Genomic DNA, 26,282 nt, shown 5'->3' with positions numbered 1-26,282 from the left:
TAAAAGAAAATGAAAAAAAGAAATGTCAAAGTTTGTTTTCCCCCTGCAGGGTAAAGTTACTCTGTCAAATCCACAGGAAAAAAAAAGGGAAAATATATAAACATGCTGACTGAGCAGAAAACTGGAGGGGATGTAAACAAAAATAAATTGATGACAGAGAAAAAGAGAGGATAGATGGAAGAGAGACAGAGGGAGAAGGGAAAGAGGTGGACACTGAGAGTGAAGGTGGAGGAAGGAAGAAAGAGACAAAAGCCAGGAGAGGCAGAAAGAAAGTAGAAAAAAAGAAAACAGCCAGCATTCTAATATGTAAATACACAATAGTTATGCTTTTTAAATGAGAATGGTTTGTTGAGGACATGGACGTCACATCCTAGTTTGTCAAAAACATTTCAACCAGCTGAAATCACGAAAATGTCAACTTTGTTGTGACTTTCACCAAACAACCTTACTTCGTGCGTCATGCTCATCTGTTTAGCTTTTTAACCACAATGCTTACCATAAAACATTTTAAGTTTGTTTTACAAACAAAGAAAAGGAAATTAAGTCTGATTAGTGAGAACAGTGATTTATATAAAATGTTACAGGAAACATTATGCATTCATGGGTTTTTACACGGTATAAAACTTTCTGTCTGTTTTGTCAAAGAGCAACACATTTTCACTCCCAACTCATCACACACGGCAGCTTGGTCATGACCCTTTTTGGTGTTTTTAAGGCTCTGGGTACCCTTTTGGTGTCATTTTTCAATATGCAGGGTATGGTTGGGTTTCGGAAAAAAAACGATTGTTGAATGGGTTAAAATAAATGTTTGTTACATAACTTCCGTCGGTTATGTACGTAACGTAAGTGTAAATAAGTCAACGTAGACTTTTGGTTGAAGAATCCTGGATAAAAGATTCAGAAATGTGTATATTTGTGTTTGCAGAAAGAAGATAAAACGTTTTGATGGAAAATGTGTCTTTTCTTTAAAAAAGTGTTAAAAACTAGTGTGGCTTCAAGAAGAGTTACCAGGGAGAGAGAGAGGCAGCGGGTCGACACAAGGCCACAGAGTGCCTACATTTTAGCAAATAAAAGACTTCTTCCAGTCTTGTTTTGACTGGCTCAGTTTGTCAGACAAATAAATCAGAAAGCAGCAAGTTTGTAAAAAAATAAAAAAAAACTGTGTTCACTGCATTGTTTTAGTGGCGGGCCAAAAGCTTTCTTCCAGTCTAAGAGTTGAAATACTGTCGGTAATAAAATTAGAGTGACATCCAAAGAAAACTGCTGTTTTATTTCCTGCAGACAGAGCCGTCGCAGAGCCAAGAGGTTTGGCTTAAGTTTGGAGCATTTAGATGTTACAGTCACATTTATATGTGAAACATTTAGCTGATGATTGTATCATCTTTATAGCGAGGCAGCTGAGGGAACCTAAACCTGTCTCCTTCTAGTTAGAGGATATTCAGCTAGTGTGACTATTTTACTTTCTTGCTTTAAGGACACTTCCTTGGACAAGGACAGCAGTAATCTGTTCTGGGAATCAAACTTGTGACCTGAAGAGTTTTAGAAGAGACAATGTATTATTACAACAGTAAATGTCTTTTTTTGTCTTAAAATCCAGGATTATTTCTAGAGATGTGATTTTAAAACTGAAGTTCATCAAACATACAGCAAGAATCCAGCATAGAGGAGGCCGAGAGACAAAGATAAAAGAACAGTAAAAAAGAAAGAAAGAAGGAAAGAAAGAAAGAAAGAAAGAAAGAAAGAAAGAAAGGCAAGTAGTGTTCTCTCACAGTTTTCGTCCTGAGCGATGCACTGCAGCGGGATGCCGAAGAAGGAAGTGTAGGAGTCATTGTACCAAACCAGCAGCTCTGTTCCTCTGGGGATATCCATACACGCTCTGTAGAAGATACAGGACCTGCAATAAAACACAGACACAATTTAATTTAAAAAGTGGCACACAAATAGGGTTTTAATCTTGTTAAAATCTTCTGGATATCATCAAAGTGCAGCATCCTGAAAATAATCTGAAAAGAAAACCAAATATCAAGTCATTTCAGTGTGAAGATGCAGAACAGGAGTGATGGGGGTCCAGTTTAGAGTCTAAGGGCCCTATCTTGCACCCGGCGCAGCACAAAGCCTGACGCAAGTGTCTTTGCTAGTTTAAGACCAACGCAGTTGTCAATTTCCTGTCCAGTGCCCACGTTGTTTAAATAGCAAATGCACCTGCACCCATCTTTGCGCCCATGGGCGTGCTGGTCTTAAAGGGAGGTGTGTTCAGATGCATTCTGGGTGTATTGCTATCTTTAAGCAGTGGGAAGTGATCGTGCCAGTGACCAACAAAAACCTGGTCCAAAGTCAATAGCGCAGCATTTCATTGTTATTTTAACTAGCAAATTAGTAAAATGCGCCTAGGCTTATGCACAGCACGCGCACACACACACTATGCTTGTTACACACACACAGGGAAGCACAGCAGCACACAAACATGCAAACGATTACAAATAAAAATATTAGGGTGCAAATCTGCCATCATAATAGCAATGGGCCAAGGTACAAACACGCCTGGCTTTTAAAAGGATTGGGAGATGACACTCCCATGACACACCTATGAATTATTTAAGACACTAAGTACAACCCTTTTGAACCATGCTCCCGGCGCACTGACCCTTTAGCAAAAGTGGATTTGGGCATGCCCTAAACGCACCTGCGCCATGCGCTTCACGCCGTGTGCATAGATCGTTAAAATAGGGCCCAGTATGTGTTGCTTAACTCTTCAGGAATCCAGTTACAGTTCTTTGAATTCCAGATTATCGACAGAGATGCTAGGTAAAAACCTAGATTTTGTCAGAAAAATAGTTAAACTGACCTGCAGACGGGATAGTGTTACTGGTCAGTGACTCTGTCCAGGTCTGATTTTGGAAATGTTTCCCATCTGATAACAGCTAGATTTCATAGCTGACCAAACCCAAATGATTTATGGGTAATACCTGGTGTCTCTCACTCTGTTCGGACCAACTAATCGCAGTGATGTTGTTCAAACACACAGCCAGTGAGCTGGCTGGTTAGGGTTCCACCCAAAAACATCATTCCAACAACATGAACAAACTCCGCGTTCAAAAGCACATTTTCATATCCAGCCCAGACTATTTTAAAACTATTTCCCATGTTTTTTTCTCCTACCAAGGCGGTGAGGTGTCAGACAGACCAGATTGTAACTGAGAGGTCACTGGTTCAACTCCCACACGACTCCCATGTTTTCCTGCCAAAGTGCCTTCAAGCCAGAAGACTAATTACTTTTTGCAAACAGCTTGAGACAACCACTTAAAGTGAAAATAAATGATATTCAATCCAAAACCATAACTGCTTTTTAATATCCAGTTAATTCAAAGCACATTGAGTTTCCCTAATGTGAGAAACGTTCAACTAATGAAGTTTGACTTGACGTCACTAAAACGCCTCTTGATGCAGTCAAAAGCCCCATTTAACCATCGGACTGTTAAAATTTGTCCAAAAGCAGCTCTGTAAAGAAATGCACAAATATAAACAACCACACTGGAGATTTTTTTTTTTTTTAACATTAAGCCCATTACTTAAAAATCATACTGACATTACTGCTGATCATTTTCTAAATAAAAATTATTTAAGATTGGATATATATATATATATATATCTCAGCCTTTACGGTTTACCTAGTCACGTAAGGTTCAGTTTTTGCTTAGGATGTTCACTCATCTTGATGTACGGAAAGTAGGGATCACAGGTGTGCAGGTATACCAGTTCTACTGTGTACGGAGGGGAATCATACTGCTGGTGACAGTACCAGCAACAGCAATATACAGTCAGACTGACAGAACTTGCATCACCTAGGGCTGCTCGATTATGGAAAAAAAAATCATAATTCCAATTATTTTGGTCAATATTGAAATCATGATTATTTAACACAATTACTTAATGACTTTTGGAATTTAAAAAAATAGTAAAACAGTTTTAAAAAATCGACAGTGAAAAAACCTAGAACTATGAAATTTCCTGTTTGAACTTTTCCATTCAGAACACAAGACAAAATAAGAGTTTACTTGCAAAACGTAATGTGTAAAATAATCATTGTTCTCGATTACTCGGTTTTTGTGATCGTTAAGAGCCGGAATCGTAATCACGATTAAAAATTTGATTAATTGCACAGCCCTATCATCACCCAACAAGAAGAGGACAACTAGACCAACATTACATTTGTTGCATGGTAGTAATGCATCATAGTGCAGAGCAGCAGTTTAGATTTTTTGTTCCAAAGTCCTTAAGTATTATGCTCTCTGCAAATTTGCAAACATTTTGTCTTTAAAAAAATACTTTGACCATTAACAAGGACAAGAAATCCGAGCATTAATTAAAACATGCTTGTGTTTATGTTGTTTTTTTAGTTGCATTATACATGAATGTTTTTGCAAAGTCCAACAAGGTAACAGTGTATAAATCCAAAGCAAAAACATGGTGTTAAGTAATTTAATAGTATTTCAGCTATGTTTGATGAAAACCGCGACAATACCGTTTGTAGTATACAGTATTAGTTTTGGCCACAATAATCGTAGTGTGAAAATTGAATACCGGCACTAACTTACAATTGTGGAATCATGCATTTTTCCTGGGAATAAGAGTGAGTGAAAGTACTGATAAAGATCAGAAATATTTGAGGAGAGCAGTTAGTACAGCCAGACAAGTCGAACTGAGCCTGCTGAAGATGTGTTTATGAGAGAGAGAGAGAGAGAGTGTGTGTGTGTGTGTGTGTGTGTGTGTGTGTGTGTGTGTGTGTTTTATTAATTCTTTCCACACCGGGGGAGAGGTGGGGTGGGGCTGGATCCATGTGAAAACACAGCCAGGAGGGACCAGGCTATAAATCAAACATACCCCAATGACCTCCCAGGATAAAAAGAGAAAATATGAGTCCACAAACATGCGGCGGCTTGTATGCATTTAAAACAAATGTATGTGTTTAATACACACACGCTGCTACATTCAGGCGGGGCTGTGTTATAAATCAAACACATCCAACAGGCTCTCAGGTATGAAAAATAAAGACCCCTGCTGCGTTACAGCAGCATGGTTGAGTTTAAAATTGTTCGTCTGGCAGATCAGTGAGACCCAGTATCGTCAGCTCTCTGATCTTTCTTCGGTTCTCTGTTTTCATACAAAGCAAAAAAAAGCTTTATGATCAGCTTTTAAATAATAACATACATACCAACGGTGTGAGGTAATAAATCAAGGTGTAATAATGTGTCTACATGCGTCCAAACATGTTTATCTAAAACATTCATGCTGACAAAGTGTCACAAAGCCAGTCCACAATTTCAGTGTGGTGTGGCCCAACTCAGCAGTCATTTTCTGGGTTTTGGAATGTCTACGACCAAAATGACGTTACAAGCAATATAAACCACTACCAACATTTAATAGAAGAAACACATCTCCTTCAGTCCATTCTTCAGTTTCAAACTGATCTTTGAAGTTTTTCACCAACGTTGCTTTTTGGACAAATTTAAAAACATTTCTAGCCCAAAGGAGAAGAAAAATAAACCAGAATACAATAAAGCTACAGAAAAGGCTGGAGTTTGAAGGGGTACCTGTCACTTCTGTGAACGGGAAACTTGATGTTCATTATCTGTACTGATAAAGGAAGCAGAAGTTCAGAATTTCTTTGTTTTTCTTAAGTCTAAAGACTAAAGACTAATAAGTTGCACTTCAACTAAAGAGGTAACAACCTGACCCTCTTTGAAAGGGGCAGGACATTAATGTTCATCAACACTTTCCTGGGGCTACATCCTTGTCTGAACAAGTCTTACCAGTTTTTCTAAGCCTTGATCGGAAATCACGTACAGTCATACACCTGTTACTGTCTTCAGGGAAATTCTAAATTCCACACTTTGCAGGTACAACTTTGTAGCACAACTACTCTCCAAGTAACTTGACATTTTAGCATCACAAATCTGATCCTGGTTAAAACACTAAAATGTTTTAGTCAAGATTGTTTTGTTGTAAATTTAAGCCAAACCCCACCACCGTTGACACTAGATCGAATGTTCTATCTAGAATAAGCTGTGTCTGCCAAACACTAGCAGGGCTGTTTCATTTCTTTCATACTTGTCATTGACAACACCAACATGTTTTCAGCCTCCATTGGTTCTTGGGTTTGTGGGCCCTGCCCATTTATAGTTGTCACACCTAAATCTGCTCGCAAAAAAGGATTTGAGTGCAGAGTGGCACAGCAAGAATTGTAACTAGTTAGTGGATTAAACAGATAATACATGTAACTAATAACCAAATAGATTCATAGATTCATTAATCAAAAAAAGTTTATTGATAATTCTCAGGTGTTGACTGTTCAGAATGGTCTGGCCTGATCTGTCGGACCAAAAATATGATTCAATGCAATAAAAGATACAACTTCAGGTAAGTGCAGTAGTTTTGACTGTGAAGATTAAATACTGAAGAGAATAGAAATGGTGCAATGATTTTATTATTGTAAAGTTGGCCTTAGCTATGAAAACTAAAACAAATTATTTTTTCTGTTTAGAATTCAGCTCAAATGATTTAAATTTTATATTATTTAATTATTTTAATTATGTATTATGTAATTACGTATTATGGCACAAAGTTATTTATATCTATATGTCTACAGCATATTTAGTATATTTAAGGCACTTTCATGTATTCAGATGTGTTAAACTTAAGCCACCTAAAATCAACTCACTGTGTTAAAGGCTGTAAGTGACTTACTTATTAGACTTAGTCTAATATTCTTTTTATGTATTTTACTTTTGGCTACTTAAATAGTACACTATTATATATAAATATCTCATAGTATACACTATATTTTAAATGCACTTTATATACTTATCAAGCGATCTAATTTTTATATTTTCTATGAAATACTTGCCAAGTCACCTAACAACAACCCTTATTATTTAGATATCTCCAAAGTGTGGCTATAATTGTAAAACTATGCCAGCAACATTGTTGACTGATTGTGAATTCAAACCATTGTTTTTGGAAAGTACAGTGCTTGACTTATGGGGTTTATTTACTTTATCGTTTTTTCAAACCAACAGGTACCAAGTTTAACTTCTGAGGTGGAATTTACCTAACACAAAATGGCATCCGGTAAGTCAAGCAAGGCTTCATATCATAATATTTTCTGTCAGTTAGGAGAAAAACTTAAATGAAATGCAAGACAAGATCAGAAATAAAGTCACATGACACAAAAGAATGAAGGTAGTGGGCCAAATCTATAATAAGACAGTTGCGGGATGAGAGAAAGTTGAAAACCTTAAAGTTACTATGTATAACATTTTAATGTGATAATATCATCTTTCAAATTATTCTGATGGCGTAAAACTTTGCTTGTAGAAAATGTAAACTGTCCCAGTCTAAACTGGTGCAGTCTATGTGCTGCATTGTTCATCTCAGTGTCCTAGTGTCGAATGTGTGGGTGTCAATGTCATTCTTGATACTACCACAATGCAATTCTTAATACTGCCCCCAAATGGCTGCAAAATAAGGACTGTTGAAATCCTACACAATTTATTTTTTCATATATACTTTTTTTTTTTTTTACGTCAAACAGTGTTTGTGTGAAAATTTGAGATTTTTTTTTGGGGCTTTTCCCTTTATTGACCAGAAAGGGGGAGAGAGATAGGGGACGACACGCAGCAAAGGGCAGCAGGTCGGATTTGAACTCTGCACCGCTGCAAACGCTCTTACTGGGTGAGCTAGAGGCTGCCCCGAAAATTTGAGATTTACCCAACTGACAATTAGGGCCTTTTGTTTACCCATAGATTGGCTAAGGAGGTCACCTTAAATAGGACCTCCTTGTACTCAAGCCAAAGTGGCCTTAGTATTCATGTTTCCCACGACAACAAACAGAGAGAAAAGACAAGTGAAGAAAATGGTCAGTGTAGTAACAAGTAGTATTAATTGTAATGTCATCTGGCGATAGCAATGTACTTTCCTACGCTGTGAAAAGAGTGTGTGGATGAAGCATTAAGTTGTTAAATTTGACTAATCAAGCGCTTGGTTCTGTGTGCCTTGTAACGTTACTACTCCACTGCATTTTCGGCCGTTGCTGGAAAATCTCACCTTCGCGACTTACATTTGTCAGTTTAAATGGAAGTTAGTCCGTTGCATGGCAACGTCACAAATAAAAATGGCTGCCTCCCCGACTATTCTACTACGTTGATTTGAACTGGTATATCCTTTGTATCCATTTTATTTCTATGGCTGTAACATATTGTACTATGAATATGTACTAAAACCTGCACTTAAGAATTAATCAATATTTTCAATATTGACACTGACTCAAATGGATCTATGTAATTTAAAAGGGGTGAATGTTTCAATTGTGAGTGTTGCAATTTAAGTATTATAATGAGTACTGCGACTTTACAGAACAAACTCTGTTTCCAGAAGCAGCAGGCTGCTGTTTTCAGCAAACACTCACTGTACACTACCTGTCCAGCATTAAACAGCAGTCAAAGTCAGTGACAAGTTAATAAAGTAAGCTAATAGTCAAGAGTTCTGATGTAGCAAGGTTGATCTTATTAACGGAAAAGAGACTAAAATGTCGTACAATCTCAAGGGCAGCAGGTAGAGATTTCTGAATTTGGGACAAATGGCACATCATCATCTGATAAGGACATTTAATTAAATATCCATCCATCCATCTTCGTCCACTTATACTATATTAATTAAATATAGTTCTAAAATTCATACGCTTAACTTCATCATGACTTCATATAACTTATGTAAGTAGCTCAGGGGATAGAATAACGGGAGCAACCTTGGTGGGTTCCTCTCTCCGATTAATAACACGTAATGCTTTTGTTCTCATTGTTTTACAGCATCTGAACTCAGGGTTGTGATGTTTGGAAAAAGCCAGAATGAAAAGACGACACTAACTAACTTACTCACTGGAAAACAAGATTGTTCTCATCCAAGAATGCGTGCACAATTTGCACATTTGCAAAGAAAACCCTTCACAGTAGTTAAAACACCAGACGTCTTCAGTCTGCCTGTGCAAAGAGTGAAACACGAGATGAAGAAGTGTGTGGCTCAATGTCCTCCTGGACCAAATGTTCTGCTGCTGTTAGTGAATCCTTGTGATTTCAATGAAGAAGACAGACAAAATATTAAGACAATCATAAACTTCTTTGGACAAGATGCTTTTAAATCCTCAATGGTCATCATAACACAAAATGATAGGGTTGGGAATTCCTCAGTTTATCAACTCATCCAAGACTGCAGACAAAGGAAGCATAGAATGAACTTTGATGAACAAGATTTTCCTGACAATAATTTTCAAGAGTTGATTGAGAAAATGGAGAACATAGTGGGTGAAAACAGGGGACAATATTTGACCTTCACTGAAGAGACTGATTGCAAGGGTGGACCTGAATATGCAAAATCCACTCTTACAAGACGTGGATCAGAAGCTTATCAATATCAGAGTAAAGGATTTCACAGGATGGTGCCGGGTACGGCATCTCTCAGGGTGCCGAAAAAAGAGCCTCCCAGGATAGTGGCGAGAAAAAAGTATCCCAGGATAGTGCCGAAAAGAGAGTTTACGGTGATGAGTAGAGAGTCTCCAAGGATGGTGCAGAGTAGAGAGTGTCTCAGGATGTTGCTGATTGGAAAGACTGGTTGTGGAAAGAGTGCCACTGGAAACACCATTTTGGGCAAAGAATGCTTCAAATCTAAATCCAGCCCAAAGTCAGTGACTGAGTTTTGCCAGAAAGCAACAGGAGAGATTGATGGGCGACGTGTCGTCATAGTAGACACCCCTGGCTTGTACGACACGACTCTGACCAATGATAAAGTTCAACAGGAGCTTGTGAACTGCGTCAGCTTGTTGGCTCCAGGACCTCATGTGTTCTTACTGGTGCTGCCGATCGGTCGCTTTACACGAGAGGAAAAAGAAACTGTGGAACTGATCAGGGACTTTTTTGGCAAGAAGTCAGAAGACTTCATCATTGTCGTATTCACCAGAGGAGATGATCTTAATAAAAACCAGACGATTGAGAGTTATATAGAAGAAGACACTGAGGGATCCTTAAAAAAACTGATAACTGAATGTGGAGGAAGATACCATGTCTTCAATAACAATGATCAGGAGAATCATTCTCAAGTTAGCCAGCTGCTGACCAAGGTTGAGGCAATGGTGAAGGAAAATGGCGGTGACTACTACACCTCAGATTGGTTTCAAGCAGCTGAGGCAGCCATACAAAAAGAAAAAGAGTTCATGATGGTGAAGGAACAAGAGATACAGAGGAACCAGAGGGATCTTGAAAGAAAACATCAAGAAGAAATGCGAGCGAAGGAAAGAGAATTGGCAGAGCTAACATCTAAACTTGATCAAGGCAGAGAGGAGAGAGCCAACAGAAAGGAGGAATACACCAAGACGCAGCAAGAGGAGAGGAAGAGAAGAAGAGAAAAGAGACAAGAGGAGGAAAAGAACAAGAAAAGGCAGGATGAATTCCAACGACACGAGTGGGAACAAAAATATGAAGCTTGGGAGGAAAATCTCAAATATGTATCGGAAAGAAGTGCTGTCACTGACTGGGTGTTAATATTGAAGGCTCGAGAAGACATAAGAAAAGAACGAGAGGCTTGGGAGCAGGAAAGAAAGGAATGGTGGAACATACGATATCAAGAAGATCAACAGGAACGAGAGGAGCAAAAACAACTTGAAAAGCTCAGAAAAGAGCAGGAATTTGAAAGATACGAAAACAAAAGAAAAGAAAAAGAAGAGAGGATCAAAAGAGAATATGAGGAAGAAGATCTCTATCAGAACATTGATGAAATAAGGAGGAAATATGAAGAGGAGGTCAGAAAGCAAGCTGAACAATGCCATGAATTCAGACACATGTATACAGAGGAAGTTTTAGCTGAGATGGAAAAGTATGGAAAGGAGATGGAGGATCTGAAGCAGAGGCAACAAAACCAAAATGCCTCAATGATAAAACAGTTGTGCAGATACAAGGTATACCAGAAAGACTTCAATAAATTGAAGACAAAACAAGAACAAGAAATGAATGAGCTGAAATTGACACTTTTAAACCTTGAGAAACAAAATCAGGGCAATGAAATCCATGAGCTAGAGAAAATGCATGAGGAGGAAATACATAAGTGGATACAGGAACATGTGAAGAAAGCCAGCAAAAACAAGGCTTGTCGCATTTTATGAGAGGTTTTGTTTTTTTCTCACAGCGGCACAGTTTCACCTACAAAATTGTGAGCTTTCGTTTGGAGACTTTAAATATTTTGTTTTTTGAGTTTTTTCTCATGTTGACTGGTGTATATAGTTAGCGTATATACAGTTGTTCAGGTACCATTAGTATATTCAACCAATGTCTGACATTGAAATAACAATATGATAAATGATGTTGTATAGTTGTTTAAGTGCAAATGTCTGTGAACAGATAACAATTGTAGTAGCCAGTGCACTGCAGCACATCATTTGTTTAACTTATGTTAACTTTAAGAGCTGATTAAGTTTAAACTGATGCATGTTCAATAGCTGTAAAGTTAAGTGTATCTGTGTAACTGTCTAACTGCATGTTAGTAAACATGTATTATCAGCTGCAGCCTGTATTGTCATTTAATATGACTTTTTCTTTTTGCACAAGTTAACAACTAACAATTAAACTATTTTACTTTAAGACAGGTAAGAGATATTACAGCAAATGTTAAGACTAAACCTCACAAATAAATGAATGTGAAAAAGATAATTACATATCTGTTTTTGTTTTACAAGGAATGTCTATAAAACGTGTATATAAGAGATGAATAAAATGTTTAAATGGTTGCACTTTGTTTTCCTCGTAGATAGGGCTGCAACTAACGATTATTTTCATGGTCGATTAATCTGTCGATTATTTTCTCGATTAATCGATTAGTTGTTTGATCTATAAAAATGTCAAAACATGGTGAAAAATGTGGATCAGTGTTTCCCAAAGCCTAAGGTGACGTCCTCAAATGTCTTGTTTTGTCCAAAACTCAAAGATATTCAGTTTACTGTCACAAAGGAGAGAAGAAACTAGAAGATATTCACATTTAACAAGCTGGAATCAGAGAAATCTTATTTTTTTTAATAAAAAAATGACTCAAACGATTATCAAAATAGTTGGCGATTAATTTAATAGTTGACAACTAATCGATTAATCGACTAATCGTTGCACCTCTATTCGTAGAGCTATATGTTTAAATTGACACGCATGTTCTACTGTGGCAATGTTGGGAGCCTACGATCCACTGAAACAATAGTCTGCAACGTGAAAATATTTTTCAGATTCAATGATTGATGTTTTAAACCATATTTAACATGTATTTCTAATTATATATACAGAGGGTAATGAATATCTACTTGTGCATTATTTAACAACATAATATTTGCTGTTACTGTAGACTTTACTACAAAGTGTCAGATTTCATCTTTATGTGAACGGGCTGAACATCTGAACAACCTGCTGTGGACAAGTTTAACCCGTTTCCTTATTTACAGTTAACGCTGTACAGCACAGCAGACTTTGCTTAGTTGCAACCTTTTGTCTTGTGATTGTAGTTTCTACACTATTGTACTTTCACATTAAAGATTAAAGATCCGTCTGTAACAACAGAGGGGGTAAAAACTTATTTGGGTCTAATATAGCATTATATGCAGTTTCTCATTACAGCATAATTTAGGTAGGCCTAAATGGTGTATGATTAGGGTACAACTGTCTAATAAAGACCACGTTATTTATAGGTATTTGTGTCATTGCAGTGTGGTTTAATAGATGAACGGTGTCTCCATTGCACTTAAGGTTAACTTACATGGTAAAACTACATAACCTTAACGAAAATAAGAGTACTTACAGTGTGCTCCAAATGTACCTTTTATTTACATTCATTTACCTCACTGTATTTACCTTACTTTTTAGGTCAAACCAGACCTTTTTTATTTATTTTTTGGCATTTTAGGCCTTTATTTGATAGGACAGTTTAGACATGAAAGGGGAGAGAAAGGGGGAACGACGTGCAGCAAAGGGCCGCAGGTCGCAATTGAACCTGCAGCAGCTGCGCCAAGGACTAAGCCTCTGTACATGGGGTGCACGCCCTACCAGGCGCCCAAATCAGACCTTCCTAACAGGCTCCCAAGGAGAGCAGCTTGCTGCCTGCCTGACGGTCTCCATGAATGGGTAGAGCCCAGAGGAATTTAACTACAAGAGGGCATTAGAACTGTTCTTCTCAAAGCCCATGAACAATAAATGTCCAAATTCAGGGTGCAAAGTTTGTCAATAGGGATGTAGGAAGAGTTACAGTAGAATATATCATTAGTGAGTTGATCAATAACCTGTCCAAACCTGTAATAAATAGAAAATAAAGCAGTTCAACACGGGTAACCACTTTTGCTTAAATTAATTTGATGACTCAAATGTATGCTCTAGTGGATTTTGTGTTTTGACCATTTGTAAATTAAACCCTGTCTCATTTACCATTCTTTGTGGGTGTGATTTTTTTTGCAATGTCATCACCATTCATTTCTTAACATGTGTTAATGATTACCTTGCTTACAAGAACACAGCATTGTTCAAAAGAACACAGATTGTTCATAGATATATTTGCCTTTTAATTTTGCTTTTTTTTTTAAACTTTAAAATGTACACATTGTTCTTCCTTGGATTAAGCGTTAGCTAATGAATGTAATGTAATGTAACAAGTTTTGCCAGTTTTTCTAAACCTTGATCGGAAATCACTTGTTATCAGACACCTGTTACCGTCTTCAGGGGAATTCAGAATTTTGCAAGTTGGGTTTTTTTTCTCTGGTCATGCACTTTGAAGCACAACTGCTCTCTGTCACTTGATCTAATAGCATCACAAACCTGATCCTAGTAAAAGCACTAGATGTTTAAATCTTGCAGAGTGAAGTTATAGTCAAGATTGTTTTGTGTCCACATTTAAGCCAAAACCCACCACAGTTGACACTGGATCTAATGATTTATTTAGAACTAGCTTTAACAGAGATTAAAAATTGTCAAGTCATGAGCACTTAATTTGTCTGCCAAACTCTGGTAGGCTGTTTAATTTTGTCATACTTGTGCAATGACAACATTGTGTTTTCAGCCAATGAGTTCTTGGTGTGTGGGCCCTGCCCTTCATTGCTGTTACACCTTACTCTGCTGGCAAAAGAATCTTGGATGAGTTCACTTTATTTTAGAGCTAGTACTTAATTTAATATACGCTTTTAAGAAAGAGTGGCACAGCAAGAATTGTATCTAGTGAGTATATAGAATGTAGCCTCAAACCTTATTTTAATGAATCAAAGGAGTCTATTAATAATTATCAGGTGTTGACTGTTCAGAATGGTCTGGCCTGATCTGAGGGACCAAAAAATGATTCAACTGCAATAAAAGATACGATTTCAGGTAAGGGGAAAAACATGTGAAAATAATAGAAATGTAGGAAGCATTTTATTTTTGTAAAGTCAGCTATGAAACTAAAACAAAGTAACAAGTTTCACTACTAAAGTGGAATTGCCCTAAAACGAAATGGAATCCGGTAAGTCTAGTAAGACTTCATATCATAAATATTTTCTGTTAGTGAGGAAAAAGACTTTAATGAAATGTAAGACAAGATCTGCAATTAAGTCCCATGATACAAAAGAATTAAGGCAATGGGCCAAACTTATTATAGAAAGTTGACCTAAAAAATACTCAGGAATCGACTGTTCAGACTGGTCTTGCCTGATCTGACAGACAAACATTTTTTAATTAATATGATGGGGGGTGGCTGTGGCTCACGTGTTAGAGCAGTCATACTGCAGTCGAAGTGTCCTTGAAGCCACTGAAGAAAACTGACGATTCCCTGATGGAATTGTGGAAATTTATAATGCTTTTGTTCTCATTGTTTTACAGCATCTGAACTCAGGGTTGTGATGTTTGGAAAAAGCCAGAATGAAAAGACGACACTAACTAACTTACTCACAGGAAAACAAGATTGTTCTCATCCAAGAATACCCGCGCAATTTGCACATTTACACATAAAACCCTTTACAATAGTGAAAACACCAGACATCTTCAGTCTGCCTGTGCAAAGAGTGGAACACGAGATGAAGAAGTGTGTGGCTCAATGTCCTCCTGGACCAAATGTTCTGCTGCTGTTAGTGAATCCTTGTGATTTCAATGAAGAAGACAGACAAAACATTAAGACAATCATAAACTTCTTTGGACAAGATGCTTTTAAATCCTCAATGGTCATCATAAGACAAAATGATAGGGTTGGGAATTCCTCAGTTTATCAACTCATCCAAGACTGCAGACAAAGGCAGCATAGAATGAACTTTGATGAACAAGATTTTCCTGACAATGATTATCAAGAATTGATGGAGGAAATGGAAAACATAGTGGATGAAAACAAGGGACAATATTTGACCTTCACTGAAGAGACTGAGACCATGGGGAAACCTAAATGTGCAAAACCCACTCTTACAAGACGTGGACCCTCAACGTGGGGGGTAGATTTTAAATATCAGAGTAAAGAGTTTCACAGGATGGGACCAGGTAGAGCATCTCTCAGATGTCCAAGAAGAGAGCCTCCCAGGATGGTGATGAGAAGCGAGTCTGCCAGTTTGGTGCAGAGTAGAGAGTGTCTCAGGATGGTGCTGATTGGAATGACTGGTAGTGGAAAGAGTGCCACTGGAAACACCATTTTGGGCACAGAAATCTTTCATTCTGAAGTGTGTCAAATGTCAGTGACCAAGCTTTGCAAGAAAGCAACAGGAGAGATTGATGGGCGGCCTGTCGTCATAGTAGACACCCCTGGCTTGTACGACACAACTCTGACTAACGAAGAAGTTAAACAGGAGCTTGTGAACTGCGTCAGCTTGTTGGCTCCAGGACCTCATGTGTTCTTACTGGTGCTGCCGATCGGTCGCTTTACACGAGAGGAAGAAGAAACTGTGGAACTGATCAGGGACTTTTTTGGCAAGAAGTCAGAAGACTTCATCATTGTCGTATTCACCAGAGGAGATGATCTTAATAAAAACCAAACGATTGAGAGTTATATAGAAGAAGACACTGAGGGATCCTTAAAAAAACTGATAACTGAATGTGGAGGAAGATACCATGTCTTCAATAACAATGATCAGGAGAATCATTCTCAAGTCAGCCAGCTGCTGACCAAGGTTGAGGCAATGGTGAAGGAAAATGGCGGTGACTACTACACCTCAGATTGGTTCCAAGAAACTGAAGCAGCCATACAAAAAGAAAAAGAGTTCATGATGGTGAAGGAACAAGAGATACAGAGCAAACAGAGGGACCTTGAAAGAAAACACCAAGAAGATATGCAAAAGATAGAAAGAAAATAGAGCTAACATCTAAACTTGATCAAGAAAGAGAAGAGAGAGCCAAAGAAAAGGAGGAAAACATCAAGAAGCAGGAGGAGAGAAAGAGAAGAAGAAAAAAGAGAGAAAAGGAAAGAACCAAAAAAAGGCAGAAGCAATTGCAACAACACAAGTGGAAACAAAAAATTAAAACTCTGGAGGAAAAACTTAAATATGTATCAGTAAGAAATGCTGACTGGGAGTTATTATTACGGGCTAGAGAAGACATGAGAGAAGAACAAGAGGCTTGGGAGAAGGAAAGAAAGGAATGGTGGGACAAACGATACCAAGAAGATCAACAGAGACGAGAGGAGCAAAAACGACTTGAAAATCTCAGACATGAGCAAGAATTTGAAAGACACGAAAACAAAAGAGAAGAAGATGATGCAATCAGAAGAGAATATGAAGAAAGAGAATGTAAAGAACTACAACAACTCTATCTATCTAAGAAGAAATTAGAGGAAATGAAGAAAAATGAAGAGGAGGCCAAAAAGCAAGCTGATGAAGTCAATGAATTCAGAGAGTTATACGATACCATGGATGTTTCAGCTGAGATGAAAAAGTCTGGAAAGAAAATGCTTAGACACAAAGTATACCAGAAAGACTTTGATGAATTGAGGAAACAAAAAGTAGAAGAAATGAATGAGCTGAAATTGAGACTTGACAACAGCGAAAATCTGAACCAAAAAAACAATGAGCTGGAGAAAAAACACGAGGAGGAAATACATAGCTGGATACAGGAACATGTGAAGAAAGCCAGCAAACACAGGGCTTGCCACATTTTATGAGATTTTTTTTGTTTGTCTACAAGCAGCACAGTTTCAGTAGCAAAACTGTGAGCTTTTGTTTACAGACTTAAAATATTAAGTGAAATTGCTTCATGTTGAACTGGTATGTATAGCTGGCCGTATCTAGTATGCAGATACCATTACTTTATTTAACCATTGTCTGACATAAAAATTACAATATGATAAATTAAAGCTACAAGAAGCGTTGGATGAGCACTCGCACCTCTGCGCACGTCGGGGTCTACGCGGCCATGCATTCGTCCGTCGGACACCCCGCGCACAAGTTAGACCCTATTTCCTGCGTGGAGTGTGCAACGTTGGAAATTATGTATTGTAAATGTTGTACCAAGAATAGGGGGTGTTTAAACCGTCAACAATAAAAAAGGAACTCTCTGCCGAGTGCAATGACACATCACACAGGAGTCTACGTCAAACGGTTCAAAAGTTATGAAAGTGGGCGTGGCTAAAGCATACGGGGCAGGGCAACTAGTCACCAATGAAAAAGGGTATCTGCTGAGTTCAAGGATACCTTACACAGGAGTAGGGCTGAACGATTTTTGAAAATAATCTAATTGCGATTTTTTTCAAAAATATTGCGATTTAACATGCGATTATTTTTTAAGCTCTTTGTCTTCTGTATTATTCAACAAAGACAAGCAATAAATCATTGTATAGTATGAACAACACAAGATTAGGCCAGGCCTGTATGTGATGATGAAATTAGGTGATGCATGAATTTATATGAATGACATCTTTTGTTGAACTACTTCAATCACAGTAGTATATTGAGCACTGACCAAGCCTGGTGTAAACATTCATATGAAAGTCAGAAACAAATCACACACTAAAGTGCAGATTGCAGAAATATAAAAACAAATGTGGCTTTAGCACACTTAGTAGTATTTAGATTATTTAATTGATTGTACATTTTAAACACTGTCTTTGAACTTTACTAGACAGTTAAATAAGTAAAAAATATATATACAACGGTGTATTTTTTACAGCGCACACAGTCAATGCGCGCGTCAATGTTGCACTTGCTCAGAGAGGCTATCGTTACGTTAGTAGTAGCATGCTGCTGCTGGTCTTTTCGTGGGATTAACTGTACTAATAAAACCGTTGAAACAACGCGGCCACGAGGCTGTGAAAGCTCCCCGAACGTCATTTATCAGAGTGTGGTTGTTACCCCTCTCCGCGGCAGTCTCCTCCACTCCATATATTTATAATGGAGCTAGCTAACTGGAGCTAACCGCTAATCAGAGCTAATCGTTGCTAACCGAGCCTTCAGTTCTGTGTGCCTGTATCCACAACTGCATGTATGGACTAAAACTCTTCATTTTATTAAAATGGCTGTAAAAGTTTTAAACTACAACTCAGAGTTGTTTGAATGACAGAAATCTGCTCAAGGTACGGTGTAGCGTAAGCGTGCCAAGTTGATGCTTTCTCTGCGGAGTGCAGACTCTCGAGAGTCACGTGACCAAATCGCAGCCTTTGCGATTAGGAAATTGCATTTTAACATGTCGCAATATTATTGCAAATGCAATTAATCGTTCAGCCCTACACAGGAGTCTACGTGAAATGGTTAATGGGTTATGAAAGGGGCGTGGCTTAAGTATAGTGGGTTGCTCAATATCAAGTGTAGACCACACTTGATTTCCTGTTGTCAGCAGGGGGCGCTATGACTATGAGTCAATATTGGCATGTAGATGTCCTCAGGCCTAGACCCCTGTCAATTATGAGAAACTTTGGGCAGACAACGTACACTCGAGCGAAACGCACAAAATGGCCACCACGCCACGCTGTTAAATGAAAACTCATGCTTTAAATAACTTTTCATCTTTAAGATCTTAAGATGAGGCGGAGCTGTAGTGACAGCATATGCTGTCCAACTGCAAAAAAACTGCAAAAAAAACAACATATAAACATCAGCCAGTTCCCTGCCAGTTATTTGCCCGCAGTAGGCAGTCAACAACGAGAATATCGGCCGATACCAATGTTCTGCCGATAAATCTATACATCCCTATTTACCATTGTCTTTTCTTCTTTTTTTGGCTAGTGAATGAAGCAAATCTACTAGCCACTTGTACTTTACCATCATTTGGGTAGTAAACAATGTTAATTTTGACGTTTATAGTCTGCTCAGCTCGTAGAACCCTTCAGCTCAGCTACGAGCCAGAAAGCTAACGCTATGCTAGCAAGATCCAAAGTCAATAACATAGTGTAGAGTTGGCAATCAGTAAAAATAATTTGACAGTATGTTGAACAGCAAGACCAGCTAGCTATCCAGCCATGTCATTTTCCCCAAAACAGTATAACGATTTTACGAACAATTTTATCCGCAATGTGTAACGTTGCTGTAGGCCGCAGCCTGAAGTAGCGACCTGAATAGTGAACGGGATGTGAGATAACGTTATTCGCTGTGAAACAAAGTAAGTCCTGAGGGGCAGTGCAACGTACTTCCTGCAGCTTGTGTGTTAGCGCCATCCTGTGGTGTTAAGAGGATGAGGCACTAAAGCACCACACAGTGAGGGAAATAACAGATTCACATTTCTTTTTTCTTTAATGCATGTTCATCAGTTGTAAAGATCATCAAGCTGTAAGAGATATTACAGTGAATGTTGAGTAAACTAGTAAAAACTGACACAAATAAACAAATGTGTAAAAAATAATTACGTAAGTTTTTGTTTTACAAGGAATGTCTTTTATTTATATAATAATTGCAGTCATAAAATATAACTAAACATTCACATTGACATATTGTAAATTGTATTTGTTATTCTTCTGTTCAGTTGTGTTATAATTACAGAAGGTTAATACTGTATTTATCATCACATTTTTGAAAAGATGCCTTAATTAGTCATTTAGAGTATTTCTCTTCTGCACAATCTGCAATGTTCTCTTGTTTATTGTAAACACTTTTCAAACACACTTCACTATTTAAAAAATTGTATATAGATGAATAAAATGTTTGATTGGTTACACTATTTTTCCTCATAGAGCTGACTTATGAAAATTGATAAGCATGTTGTACTGTGACAATGTTGGGAGCCTACGATCTACTAAACAATGGTCTCTAATGTCTTGTTCTGATTTTTCTAGACAAAACATGTAAAATAATTATCAGATTTAATTGATATTTTAAACCTTATTTAACATTTTCTTTAATTATACAGTATATACAGAGGGTAATGATTTATAATGTGATTTATAATGATGACAAAAATGACTTTTGTCTTGTGGTTGTGTTATCTACACGGCATTGTACTTTGATATTAAAGTGGCTATATGTAACTTTCAGTTTGGTGGTATCATATAGTGGGATTTGCAGAAGAAGGAAGGCATCTCCTACAGTCCATTTTTGGCATATTTAAAAACATTGGAGAAGAGGCCCAAATACCGATTTCTAGCCCAAAAGGAGAAAGAAATAAACCAAAACTCAATACAATGCAGCTACAGGACATGCTGGAGTTTGAATAACTGTCACTGTTTTAAGAGGAAAATTATCTGTACTGATAAAGGAAGCTGAAGTCTAGAAGTCCTGTGTTTTGTTTTTTCAAGTCTGAAGATTAAAGACTAATCAGTTGCAGTTCAACTGAAAAGGACAAGGACACTGAACAACATGACCGTTTTTGGAAGAGGCTGAACATTTATATTCATCAACACAAAATTAATGTATTTCATGACTTTGCTGGAATAAATCAGAATTTACATTTACATTTACCAGAATGTAAAATTTCTACAAATTTTCCATACAGGAAATAATAATACGGGTTGGATAACTTTGTTTGTGGCTACATCCTGGTATGGACAAGTTTCACCAGTTTTTCTTAGCCTTGATCGGAACTCACACACCTGTTTCAGTCTTTAGGGGAGTTTCAAATTCCAAATGCAGTTTAAGCTGTCTCTACGGGAAGGAAGTCCCATTTCTCTGAAGGAAAATTATTATAATACACGGACATACCCCTTTGTTTTTGGAAGTGTGCTTGTTCTGGTCATGCACTTTGTAGCACAACTGCTCTCCATGTCACTTGACATTTTAGCATCAAAAACCTGATCCTGCTAAAAACATTAGATGTTCAAAGGTTTTAGGCAGGATTGTTTTGTAGCCACATTTAAGCCAAACCCCACCACAGTTGACACTAGATCTAATGATCTATTTATAACTACCTTTAACAAAGACTAAAATGTTCAAGTCATGAGCATTTATGTTGTCAGCCAAACACTAGGGGCTGTTTCATTTTTGTCATACTTGTGCAATGACAACATCGTGTTTTCAACCAATGAGTTCTTCATCGGTGTGTGGGCCCTGCCCTTCATTGTTGTCATACCTGACTTGAGTTCACTTTATTTTAGAGCTGGTACTTAATTTAATACACGCTTTCATTGGCGCAGCAAGAACTGTATCTAGTAAGTAGATCCAACACATAATAAATGCAAATAATAACCATAAAGATAGAGAATATAATGTGTTTACATAGCCTCAAACCTTAATTGTATTCATCAAAGAAGTCTATTGATAATTCTCAGGTATTAACTGTTCAGAATGGTCTGGACTGAACTGAAGGACCAAAAAGCATGATTCAACTGCAATAAAAGATGCAACTTCAGGTAAGTGCAGTAGTTTTGAAAATAATAGTAATGTAACAGCCATTTTATTTTAGCAAAGATAGCTATGGAAACAAAAACAAATATATTTTTGCTGTTTAAAATTCAGTTCAAATTATTTTAATTATGTTCACTGAAACAAAGTTATTTATGCATGTAAACTAAGTTAAAAACCAAATTAAGTACATTTTACATTTCATACAGTTTTTTAAGAATATAACATATTTAGCTAATTTAAGGCACTTTATATATCTGTGTATTGAAGGCTATAACTCAATTTTTCTCTTCATGCATTATTATTGTTACTTTTGGCTACTAAAATAGTATTTTTATATTATCTCATACTAAAATATATATTATATATATTTTGAATGCACTTTATATGATTGCCATTCATTTTAATATTTGACATTTTCTAGTAAATACTTGCCAAGTCACCTAACAACCGCTCATATTATATTGGTATCTGCAAGTGTAGCAATAATTGCAAAACTATGTCAGCAACACGTTGGACTGATTGTGAAATTATGCAGAGTAACCTGAACATTGTTTCTGGAAAGTACAGTGCTTGACTTATGGGGTTTTATTTACCTTTTGGAATTTTGCCTTGTTTCCTTAAACCCAACAGGCAGCAACTTCAGCTACTAAAGTGGAGTTTACCTAACAGACAATGGCGTTCGGTAAGTCTAGTAAGACTTCATATGATAAATATGTTCTGTCAGTGAGGGGAAAGACTTTAATGAAATGCAAGACAAGATCAGAAGTCACATTACAAAGAAGAATGACGGCAGTGGGCCACACCTATTATAAGACAGTTGCAGGGAGAATGAAAGGTTGACAACCTTAAGTTGTATATCATTTTATAGTGATAAAATCATCTTTTAAATTATTCTGATGGCATAACATTTTGTGTGTAGCAAATTTAAACGATTCCAGTCTAAACTGGTGCAGTCTATGTGCTGCCAGGGCTCAAAATACTTTTTTCTGTGTACATCTACTGGTGCGTGTAACTCTCTTACCAGAACAAGATTTTCATCCAGACAGATAGCTACATGTAACATGATAGTAACATGATTTCACCAAACTAAACCGACAACAAGACTTAAATTGATCTTTGTAATTTGAAAGGAGTGACTTTTTGTGTTTCAATTAAATAATTATCATCAGTTCTGCAACTCTACAGACCAATCTCTGTGACCAGCAGCAGCAGGCAGTTGTTTCTAGCAAACAAGCTTTGATAAACCCACTGTACACTGTATTATTGTGTAATTGAATTTGTGTATTGTATTCTCATTATGTATTGTGTTCAAAGCTTTGTACTCAACTTTTTAAACATGTATTTACAAGTTTATTTTATCTTCTATTATTTTAGGTCTTGTATTTTGTTGTATGCCCTGTAAAGCACTTTGTGGCTGATGTCTATGAAAAGCGCCTTAGAAATACATTTTATTTACTTTCTTACACTACCTGCCCAGCATCAAACAGCAAAGTGACAAGTTGATGAAGACAGCTAATAGTAAAGAAACGAGAGTTCTGATGTAGCCAGTTTGATCTTATAAACTGAAAAGAGACTAAAATGTGGTACAATCTCAAGGTCTCTAACTGTTTTTGAAAAGAATCATTGTCTGACATTTAATGACATTAATTAAAAGAGGATAGTTCTTCATGAAATTATGGGAATGTGTAATGACTTTGTTCTCATTGTTTTTTAGCATCCAAACTCAGGATTGCAATCTTTGGAAAAAGCAAGAATGAAAAGACGACACTAACTAACATCCTCCTGGACCAAATGTTCTGCTGCTGTTAGTGAATCCTTGTGATTTCAATGAAGAGGACAGACAACAAATTAAGTCAATAAGTAACTTCTTTGGACAAGATGCTTTTAAATCCTCAACGGTCATAATAACACAAAATGGGTTGGGAATTCCTCAGTTTTTCAACTCATCCAAGACTGCAGACAAAGGCAGCATAGAATGAACTTTGATGAACAAGATTTTCCTGACAGTGATGTTCAAGAATTGATTGAGAAAATGGAGAACATAGTGGGTGAAAACAGGGGACAATATGTAACCTTCACTGAAGAGACTGAGACCATGGTTGAACCTGAATGTGCAAATCCATCTTTTACAAGACGTGGATCAGAAGCTTATGAATGTAAGAGTAGAGAGCCTCCCAGGATAGTGCCGAGAAAAAAGTCTGCCAGTTTGGTGCAGAGTAGAGAGTGTCTCAGGATGGTGCTGATTGGAAAGACTGGTAGTGGAAAGAGTGCTACTGGAAACACCATTATGGGCAAAGAATGCTTTAATTCTAAAATTTGTCAAACATCAGTGACCAAGCTTTGCCAGAAAGCAACAGGAGAGATTGATGGGCGACGTGTCGTCATAGTAGACACCCCTGGCTTGTACGACACAACTCTGACTAACGAAGAAGTTAAACAGGAGCTTGTGAACTGCGTCAGCTTGTTGGCTCCAGGACCTCATGTGTTCTTACTGGTGCTGCCGATCGGTCGCTTTACACGAGAGGAAGAAGAAACTGTGGAACTGATCAGGGACTATTTTGGCAAGAAGTCAGAAGACTTCATCATTGTCGTATTCACCAGAGGAGATGATCTTGAAGACCAAACGATTGAGAGTTATATAGAAGAAGACACTGAGGGATCCTTAAAAAAACTGATAACTGAATGTGGAGGAAGATACCATGTCTTCAATAACAATGATCAGGAGAATCGTTCTCAAGTCAGCCAGCTGCTGACCAAGGTTGAGGCAATGGTGAAGAAAAATGGCGGTGGCTACTACACCTCAGATTGGTTCCAAGAAACTGAAGCAGCCATACAAAAAGAAAAAGAGTTCATGATGGTGAAGGAACAAGAGATACAGAGCAAACAGAGGGACCTTGAAAGAAAACACCAAGAAGATATGCAAAAGATAGAAAGAAAATTGGCAGAGCTAACATCTAAACTTGATCAAGAAAGAGAAGAGAGAGACAAAGAAAATGAGGAAAACATCAAGAAGCAGGAGGAATTCCAACGACAAGAGTGGAAACAGAAACTTAAAACTCTGGAGGAAAAACTACAATATGTATCCGCACTAAGTGCTGTCTGGGTGTTATTAATACGGGCTAGAGAAGACATGAGAAAAGAACAAGAGGCTTGGGAGAAGGAAAGAAAGGAATGGTGGGACAAACGATACCAAGAAGATCAACAGAGACGAGAGGAGCAAAAACGACTTGAAAATCTCAGAAAAGAGCAGGAATTTAAAAGATTTCAAAAGAAAAGAATAGAAGATGATGCAATCAGAAGAGAATATGAAGAAAGAGAATGTAAAGAACTACAACAACTCTATCTGTCTAAGAAGAAATTAGAGGAAATGAAGAAAAATGAAGAGGAGGCCAAAAAGCAAGCTGATGAAGTCAATGAATTCAGCAATATATATACCGAGGTTCTTTCAGCTGAGATGGAAAAGAATGAAATGGAAATGGAGGATCCTAAGCAGACAGAACAAAACCAAAATCCCTCAGTGATAAAACAGTTGTGCAGACACAAGGCATACCAGAAAGACTTCAATAAATTGAAGAAAAAACAAGAACAAGAAATGAATGAGCTGAAATTGACACTTGACAACAAAAAAGAATATCTGAACCAAGAAATCAATGAGCTGGAGAAAAAACATAAGGAGGAAATACATAGCTGGATACAGGAACATGTGAAGAAAGCCAGCGAAAACAAGGCTTGTCACATTTTATGAGATGTTTTGTTTTTTCAACACCCGCACAGTTTCAGCTGAAAAACTGTGAGCTTTTGTTTGAAAACTTAAACTATAAAGGGATTTTTTTTTTCATGTTGAACTGGTGTAGCCTATAACGCTGGCCTATGTCAGGTTGTTCAGATACTATACCTTTATTTAACCTATGTCTGACTAAAAATGTAACAATATAATACATTATGTTCTATAGTTGTAAGTGCAAATGTCTGTGAACAGATAACAATATTAGTGGCCAGTGCACTGTAGCACATCATTTGTTAACTTAATACCTTTAAGAGCTGATTACATTTTAATTTTACATTTATTTTATACTTTTTATTGATCCCCAGTGGGGAAATTACAATTACAATGTATGCATGTTCAGTAGCTGTAAAGTTCAATGTATCTGTGTAACAGACTGCATGTTAGTAAACATGTCTTATCAGCTGCAGCCTGTATTGTCATTTAATGACTTTGTCTTTTTGCAAGTCAAGAAAATGAGAGACAATACAGCGAATGTTAAGTAAGGTAGTGAAAACTGTTTTACAAGGAAACTCTTTTATATTTACATGTACATAATAATTGCAGTCATAAAATGTTACTAAACGTCCACGCCCACACTGAAAATATGTTGCATTCTTCTGTTCAGTTGTGTTATAATTACAAAATGTTAATACTGCATTTGTTACACATTAGGAAAGTTAAGATGGCTTAATTAGTCATTCAGAATATTTCTCCTCTGCACAAACTGCAAATATGTTCTCTTAT

The 26,282-nt window shown here is 37.2% G+C and overlaps 3 protein-coding genes across 5 annotated transcripts in view; 2 read left to right on the top strand and 1 right to left on the bottom strand.

Annotated features, from left to right (window-relative positions):
- prdm6 (PR domain containing 6) overlaps nt 1–26,282 on the bottom strand; it is a 107,278-nt gene that overhangs the window by 28,446 nt on the left and 52,550 nt on the right. The window contains exon 5 of the mRNA XM_031305460.2: nt 1,770–1,894. Within this exon, the coding sequence (XP_031161320.1) occupies nt 1,770–1,894 (125 nt within the window). The remainder of the gene's footprint in view (nt 1–1,769; nt 1,895–26,282) is intronic.
- Nucleotides 6,186–11,805, top strand: LOC118494156 (GTPase IMAP family member 8-like). Of its 2 annotated transcripts, XM_035996932.1 has the most exons (3): nt 6,186–6,417; nt 7,077–7,128; nt 8,865–11,805. In XM_035996932.1, exons 2-3 carry the CDS (start codon nt 7,119–7,121, stop codon nt 11,204–11,206), a joined length of 2,352 nt encoding a protein of 783 aa, XP_035852825.1. In that variant the 5' UTR covers nt 6,186–6,417; nt 7,077–7,118; the 3' UTR covers nt 11,207–11,805. The 2 variants fall into 2 exon arrangements, with proteins under 2 accessions (XP_035852825.1, XP_035852826.1); XM_035996933.1 differs by lacking the exon at nt 7,077–7,128 and having other exon boundaries at nt 6,193–6,417.
- Nucleotides 9,202–26,057, top strand: LOC116054028 (trichohyalin-like). Of its 2 annotated transcripts, XM_035996938.1 has the most exons (5): nt 21,476–21,576; nt 21,697–21,777; nt 22,403–22,450; nt 23,177–23,196; nt 23,702–26,057. In XM_035996938.1, the coding sequence occupies exons 3-5, from the start codon at nt 22,445–22,447 to the stop codon at nt 25,515–25,517; spliced, it is 1,842 nt and encodes a 613-aa protein (XP_035852831.1). In that variant the 5' UTR covers nt 21,476–21,576; nt 21,697–21,777; nt 22,403–22,444; the 3' UTR covers nt 25,518–26,057. The 2 variants fall into 2 exon arrangements, with proteins under 2 accessions (XP_031161172.1, XP_035852831.1); XM_031305312.2 differs by lacking the exons at nt 21,476–21,576; nt 21,697–21,777; nt 22,403–22,450; nt 23,177–23,196 and adding an exon at nt 9,202–9,228 and having other exon boundaries at nt 23,716–26,057.

Source organism: Sander lucioperca, chromosome 2, assembly GCF_008315115.2.
Source record: "Sander lucioperca isolate FBNREF2018 chromosome 2, SLUC_FBN_1.2, whole genome shotgun sequence".
In the NCBI taxonomy this organism is placed as follows: domain Eukaryota; kingdom Metazoa; phylum Chordata; class Actinopteri; order Perciformes; family Percidae; genus Sander; species Sander lucioperca.
This window is presented reverse-complemented; position numbering and strand designations above follow the sequence as displayed.